This window comes from Oncorhynchus clarkii, unplaced genomic scaffold (assembly GCF_045791955.1).
Source record: "Oncorhynchus clarkii lewisi isolate Uvic-CL-2024 unplaced genomic scaffold, UVic_Ocla_1.0 unplaced_contig_11379_pilon_pilon, whole genome shotgun sequence".
NCBI lineage: Eukaryota > Metazoa > Chordata > Actinopteri > Salmoniformes > Salmonidae > Oncorhynchus > Oncorhynchus clarkii.
The window spans coordinates 74,398-81,279 of record NW_027258371.1 but is presented as its reverse complement, the minus strand read 5'-3'; the positions used below and the strand labels follow the sequence as shown (position 1 = coordinate 81,279).

Genomic DNA, 6,882 nt, shown 5'->3' with positions numbered 1-6,882 from the left:
ACTGGTCTGGAGGAGGAAGGAGACAAGGGGTTTTAATGATGTACTGGTCTGGGGTACGAAGGAGACAAGGGGTTTTAATGATGTACTGGTCTGGAGGAGGAAGGAGACAAGGGGTTTTAATGATGTACTGGTCTGGAGGAGAAGGAATGACTGGTCTGGAAGGGGTTTTAATGGTGTACTGGTCTGGAGGAGAAGGAGACAAGGGGTTTTAATGATGTACTGGTCTGGGGTACGAAGGAGACAAGGGGTTTTAATGATGTACTGGTCTGGAGGAAGGAGAGGAGACAAGGGGTTTTAATGATGTACTGGTCTGGGGTAGGAAGGAGAGGAGACAAGGGGTTTTAATGATGTACTGGTCTGGAGTAGGAAGGAGACAAGGGGTTTTAATGATGTACTGGTCTGGAGGAGGAAGGAGACAAGGGGTTTTAATGATGCACTGGTCTGGAGGAGGAAGGAGACAAGGGGTTTTAATGATGTACTGGTCTGGGGTACGAAGGAGACAAGGGGTTTTAATGATGTACTGGTCTGGGGTACGAAGGAGACAAGGGGTTTTAATGATGTACTGGTCTGGAGGAAGGAGAGGAGACAAGGGTTTCTAATGATGTACTGGTCTGGGGTACGAAGGAGACAAGGGGTTTTAATGATGTACTGGTCTGGAGGAGGAAGGAGACAAGGGGTTTTAATGATGTACTGGTCTGGGGTAGGAAGGAGAGGAGACAAGGGGTTCTAATGATGTACTGGTCTGGGGTACGAAGGAGACAAGGGGTTTTAATGATGTACTGGTCTGGGGTAGGAAGGAGAGGAGACAAGGGGTTTTAATGATGTACTGGTCTGGAGGAAGGAGAGGAGACAAGGGGTTTTAATGATGTACTGGTCTGGGGTAGGAAGGAGAGGAGACAAGGGGTTTTAATGATGTACTGGTCTGGGGTACAAAGGAGACAAGGGGTTTTAATGATGTACTGGTCGGGGGTAGGAAGGAGACAAGGGGTTTTAATGATGTACTGGTCTGGAGGAAGGAGAGGAGACAATGGGTTCTAATGATGTACTGGTCTGGGGTACGAAGGAGACAAGGGGTTTTAATGATGTACTGTCTGGAGGAGGAAGGAGACAAGGGGTTTTAATGATGCACTGGTCTGGGGTAGGAAGGAGACAAGGGGTTTTAATGATGTACTGGTCTGGAGGAGGAAGGAGACAAGGGGTTTTAATGATGTACTGGTCTGGAGGAGGAAGGAGACAAGGGGTTTTAATGATGTACTGGTCTGGGGTACGAAGGAGACAAGGGGTTTTAATGATGTACTGGTCTTCCAGTTGTCAAGGCTACTGGGTCTAGAACCAGGTAATGACAGTACAACTCCTATGACTGTTGTCTAACAACACATAAGAGAACAGGTGCTAGTAAGGCGGTAGGACCTTTGAGTTGGGAGTAGGCGATGCAGCTCCACTCTCCGCGGTTGTTGCCCAAGCAGGTACACTGCATCATGTGACCCAGGACATCGTGGCGTTTGTCCCACTGGTCTCCCACACGGTACATGACCCCGTCGTTGGTGGTGCAGGCCTCCTCGTGGGCTGGACGGAGGAAGACAGGGGTCAGTGAGGGGCTGTGTGCGTGTGTAGTGTAGGTGGCATGGATAATCTCTTTTGGAACTGAGACAGATTTAGTTTCCAGACAGACTCTGGACCCATGCCAGGGTGTGGGTCCTATCCTCTGCCCAGTGGAGCCAAGAGTCATTCATAATCATTCTAACAGGCTCTTATAGAGGCATTACTCAGCCCCCTTCATGGCCGCCCCCCCTCACTTAATAGCTTTTAAAGACCAACTCATTAACTGCCCATTGAACCTCTGACGGCTCTGTGAACTGTAAGTAACCCTTTCAGTTAAACAGTCATTCTTACCATCTGTAAGGGCAACATCAGACGGATGAAGACAAGCCTAGTACATTTATCTTGATAAGACCTCTGTCAAATAGAGGAATTCAGTGAATGTTGAAGACAGTAGCCCACCAGACCTTCCCACGCCCACCATACAGAGCCTGAATGACCTTTCAAAAGAGCGATCTTACCTAACAATAGTCTTGTTTGCATGCCAGTAATGATGGGCTAGTCAATGTGCCTGACTGCTACTGTGATTGTTTATTGTTTGGTGTGAGGGCCTGAGACAGGAAGAGACATGTGAATTGACAAATCACAGACACACTCACCAGCCATGGGGCAGAATCCGTAGCGCTGCTCTCCTTCGTAGTTGGTTGTGGTACCGCACCACCTCATGCCGTCGCGGCGCCCATCGGCGGTACAGTCAGTGTAGTTACGCCCGTTGTAGAGGAAGGGGAACTGGCACAGGGCACCATTGGAGTTACCCCCTCGGGTCGACACCAGGGCTACAGAGCAGATCAAACTTTCAACAGTTAGATATGCTGCTATCTATCTTGCTAGCTACAGTATATATCTATCTATCTATCCATCCACCCACCCACCCACCCACCCATCCATCCATCTCCCTCCCTCCCAGACTCACAGTTCTTCTCGGTACAGTAGGAGTACTGCTGGTCTCTATGGTAGTCAGAGGTGGTGCTGCACCACAGCTGTCCATCAGTACGTCCCTCTGAGGTACAGGAGTAGTAGGTCTTATCCATGAACACAAAGGGGAACACACAGGCCTGGCCTTCTGAGTTCCCACCGTACACCTGGCTCTGGCCCTCTGGAGGGTAGGGAGAGAGAAGGGGAGGCAGGTTTAGACCAAGTTAGGTGAGGTGAGACAGGTTTAGACCAGGTTAGATGAGGTGAGACAGGTTTAGACCAGGTTAGATGAGGTGAGACAGGTTTAGACCAAGTTAGATGAGGTGAGACAGGTTTAGACCAGGTTAGATGAGGTGAGACAGGTTTAGACCAAGTTAGATGAGGTGAGACAGGTTTAGACCAAGTTAGATGAGGTGAGACAGGTTTAGACCAGGTTAGATGAGGTGAGACAGGTTTAGACCAGGTTAGGTGAGACAGGTTTAGACCAGGTTAGATGAGGTGAGACAGGTTTAGACCAGGTTAGGTGAGACAGGTTTAGACCAGGTTAGATGAGGTGAGACAGGTTTAGACCAGGTTAGATGAGGTGAGACAGGTTTAGACCAGGTTAGGTGAGGTGAGACAGGTTTAGACCAGGTTAGGTGAGGTGAGACAGGTTTAGACCAGGTTAGATGAGGTGAGACAGGTTTAGACCAGGTTAGGTGAGACAGTTTTAGACCAGGTTAGATGAGGTGAGACAGGTTTAGATGAGGTGAGACAGGTTTAGACCAGGCTAGATGAGGTGAGACAGGTTTAGACCAGGTTAGATGAGGTGAGACAGTTTTAGACCAGGTGAGACAGGTTTAGACCAGGCTAGATGAGGTGAGAAAGGTTTAGACCAGGCTAGATGAGGTGAGACAGGTTTAGACCAGGTTAGGTGAGGTGAGACAGGTTTAGACCAGATTAGATGAGGTGAGACAAGAGGTAAGACAGGCCTTGACTATGGAAATATACTTTTTTGAGACACAACCTTTTACTTTTAGTCTGAGTTAAGACTCACCCTTCTCCTCACAGCTGACGGCGCCAGTACCCTGGCAGGTACACAGCATCTGCTTGCTGCCCTGGGTCCTGATCCAGCGCATGCCCACGTGGAAGGTGGCGCCCGAGTCCGTGCGGCAAGCCCCCTCCTGGGGGGGTTCGGGGAGGGTGGAGGGCTGGTGGAGCTCCGTCTGGATGGTCACACGAGTACTTCCTGTACCTGTTCCTACACCTGTTCCTGTACTAACACCTGTGCCTGCGCACCAGGAAGACAAAGAGACATGTATTTACCAAGGTGGTAACTTAATCGGGGAGGACGGGCTCATTGTAGTTGCTGGAACAGAATTTATGGAATGGGTTTGATACCATTCCATCCCGGCCATTCCATCCCGGCCATTATTATGAGCCGTCCTCCTCCCACCAGCCTCCTCTGTTACCTATATATTAATTTATAACCTGTATGTCAGTGTATAACCTGTTCATTTAATTATGTATGCATTTAAATATATATTTTTATATTTTTTTTACCTTTATTAAACTAGGCAAGTCAGTTCTTATTCTTATTTACAATGACGGACTACCCCGGCCAAACCCGGACGACGCTGGGCCAATTGTTCTCCGCCCTATGGAACTCTCAATCACGTCCGGATGTGATACCATCTGGATTCGAACCAGGGACTGTGGTGACGCCTCTTGCACTGAGATGCAGTGCCTTAGACCGCAGTGGTAATCTTGTAATATTTTACAAAGAGTGTGTGTAAAACACAAGAGGGTTGACTCACCAGTAGTAGCAGAGTGTCTCTCACACTTCCACTCTCCTCTGCCATTTCCTGTACACAGACACTGGAGTTGGTGCCTGTTAGCATCTGTCTTGGTCCATGTGTCTCCGATGCGGTAGGAGGTCTTGGTGTCCTGGTCATTACAACGGTCTAAAGAAATAAGGAAAGGAATGATGAGTGTGTGTTTAAGTGTGTTTCCGTTTACATGAGTGTGTATGTATGTGCTTGCGTGTGTGTACTTACTCCTAGAGGTACAGGTGATGCGTCCGTTGCCCTCCCCCAGACAGGTGCAGTCGATCATCATCCAGCCTTGGTACGGCTTCTCCCAGGTCTGCCCCACCACATAGGATGCTCCACCTGTGTTGTCATAGCAACGTTCCGCTGCACACAAACAAGTTCCAAAAATGTTGTTATTATTGTAACCTAATTATTGTAACTTAATTATCCATCACCTTCTCCAAAGGGCCTGTGGGTTTGATGATGGAGTTACAATCAAGTTATTTTCTAGTGGAACAACAGGTTACATCTCCATCACTTCCCTTCTCTGTCCCACATCTCTCCTGTGAAACCTCCTCACGCGCAGGTGAATCTTGGAAAGGTATTTTCAGAATAAGATTTATTTTGACAGTGTGCACATCTCCATCTCTTCCAGAATAAGAGTCCCAACAAAAAATCAAAATGGCAATGCCATAATAAAAGTCTCAGATACACATGACATATTTCTGATTATAGAAGATATATTTTTAATTCCAAAACCATGCCTACATTATCACCAAATCATCTTCACCATTAGGGCCTACCTCCATATGAGTCACCTCACCTAACTTTCCATGAAATCACTCAACTGAGCTAAATCAACAGTTATGGGGCAACGTTTTGGACAGAGATGACTGTTATGGCCTTCAAATATTTACAATGACATCTAGCACTATTTCCAATAAATGACTCGAAGAAGGACTTTGGACTGCAGTTTGATTGGTTTAAGGACATCCCCATATTAAGAAAAACATTTATCCCAACAACCCACAGGCCACACATTCATTCCTTTCAGATTACATCTAGTCTCTCTTCTACTAAAAGGACTCAGACAGACAGACACTCACACACGGGTTTGCAGGTCCACTCTCCCTTGCCGTTTCCCAGACAGACGCAATCCAGCATGTAGTCTCCGGTCTCGTGGGGCCTTCTCCAAGTGTCCCCGATTTTGTAGGATCTGCCTCCCTCGTGGCAGCGGTCTGGAAACGAAAAGACCAAACATCATTATTCATAAACATCAACGTACTACATAAGTGCACAAATAATACTATACGGGTTGAAGGGCAACTCACTTCCGATTGTGCAGCTGATTTTGCCGCGGGCGGAACCGATGCAGGTGCAGTCCCACATCATGCCGTCCTTCGCCCTCTCGTAGGTCGCACCCACAGGGTACGTCTGGTCGTTGTATTTGTCATAGCAGGTCTCCTCCCCTGCAGAATGCACCAGAGAAGAGTTTCAACATGTGGCCTAAACGTTTGAGATAAACGAAGCGACTTCTGTGCGCAATGGCAAAAATGCCAAAAAGGGAACGCGCTCTAGAGCGCACGGATGTTGTGCAAAAAAAACGAAAGAAATTGCCTACTTCATTATACATGCAAGTCTGGTGCTCCAGCTCACCTTGGGGTTTTGTTTTACATTTGATCCCTGCCGCTCCGTTGCAGGTACAAAGCAGTGTACTCCCGCGGTAAGCCTTTTCCCATTGATCGTTTAGTCTGTAAGAATGTCCGTTCTCATCGCAGCCTGGAAGATGATGGAGACACACACAAAAGAGCCATGAGTCCTGAGCAAATTCGGCGCATGATAGGTTAGCTAAACACCCATATTCAATACATGTACAGTAGTGATTAAAAAAAACAAACATCTTAGATGTCCTTCATAAATGGAATTGTAACTACAGTTGTTAATGACAAAGATGTGGGTTCAAGGTGCATTCAAATGCTTTATCTAAGGGGCAAAATATCACATGAAGAGCAAGTCTACATACCTTGAGCAAGGGGTACTGTGTCTGCGAGTTCGGGGTAAACTTGTTCCTGAGCTTGTCTCTTGTTTTTCCCTTGGTTCTTTGGCATACAATGGACCGCGCTGCTTACGCACAGCGCAACAAGCAGCCCTGTCACTGGGCTACCAGTCATTTTGGTCAAGTTAAAAAGAGAAAAAAACAAGACACTTTTACGTTTCCAGTTATGTCCTAAGTAAAAATAAGAACGATCCAGGTGCTGTGAAGTTGACCGTCAGGAGCGGATAGTATTCTCTCCCCTTGCTTTCCAAATATTACCCAGTGCTGCTTCTCCCAGCGGCTACTTTGACCGCCTTTCCTGCAGCAGATGCGATAGACAGACTGGAGGGATGCAGACCGTTTTTATATGTGAGCACAAAGGCACCGTTTGGGGAGGGGCAATGTGCGTCTGGGTCCAGGGGAGCAACACAGACTCGTCACTTACCAACCATCCTAAACCGCAGACCCAGACCAAGAATGAAAACTCACAAACAGAGTACAGCACTAACATTCTGAGGCTAGGCTGGGTTGTGCAACCTGGAC

General features: G+C 47.6%; 1 protein-coding gene across 1 annotated transcript; it reads right to left on the bottom strand.

Annotated features, from left to right (window-relative positions):
* Window positions 1-1,339: 1,339 nt before the first annotated feature.
* On the bottom strand, window positions 1,340-6,677 carry LOC139396820 (fibronectin-like). Its single transcript, XM_071143738.1, has 10 exons — window positions 6,328-6,677; window positions 5,961-6,083; window positions 5,636-5,773; window positions 5,411-5,542; window positions 4,551-4,688; window positions 4,311-4,457; window positions 3,551-3,754; window positions 2,513-2,695; window positions 2,199-2,375; window positions 1,340-1,566 (listed from the first exon to the last, which is right to left on the bottom strand). Exons 1-10 carry the CDS (start codon window positions 6,473-6,475, stop codon window positions 1,355-1,357), a joined length of 1,602 nt encoding a protein of 533 aa, XP_070999839.1. The 5' UTR covers window positions 6,476-6,677; the 3' UTR covers window positions 1,340-1,354.
* Window positions 6,678-6,882: the final 205 nt, after the last annotated feature.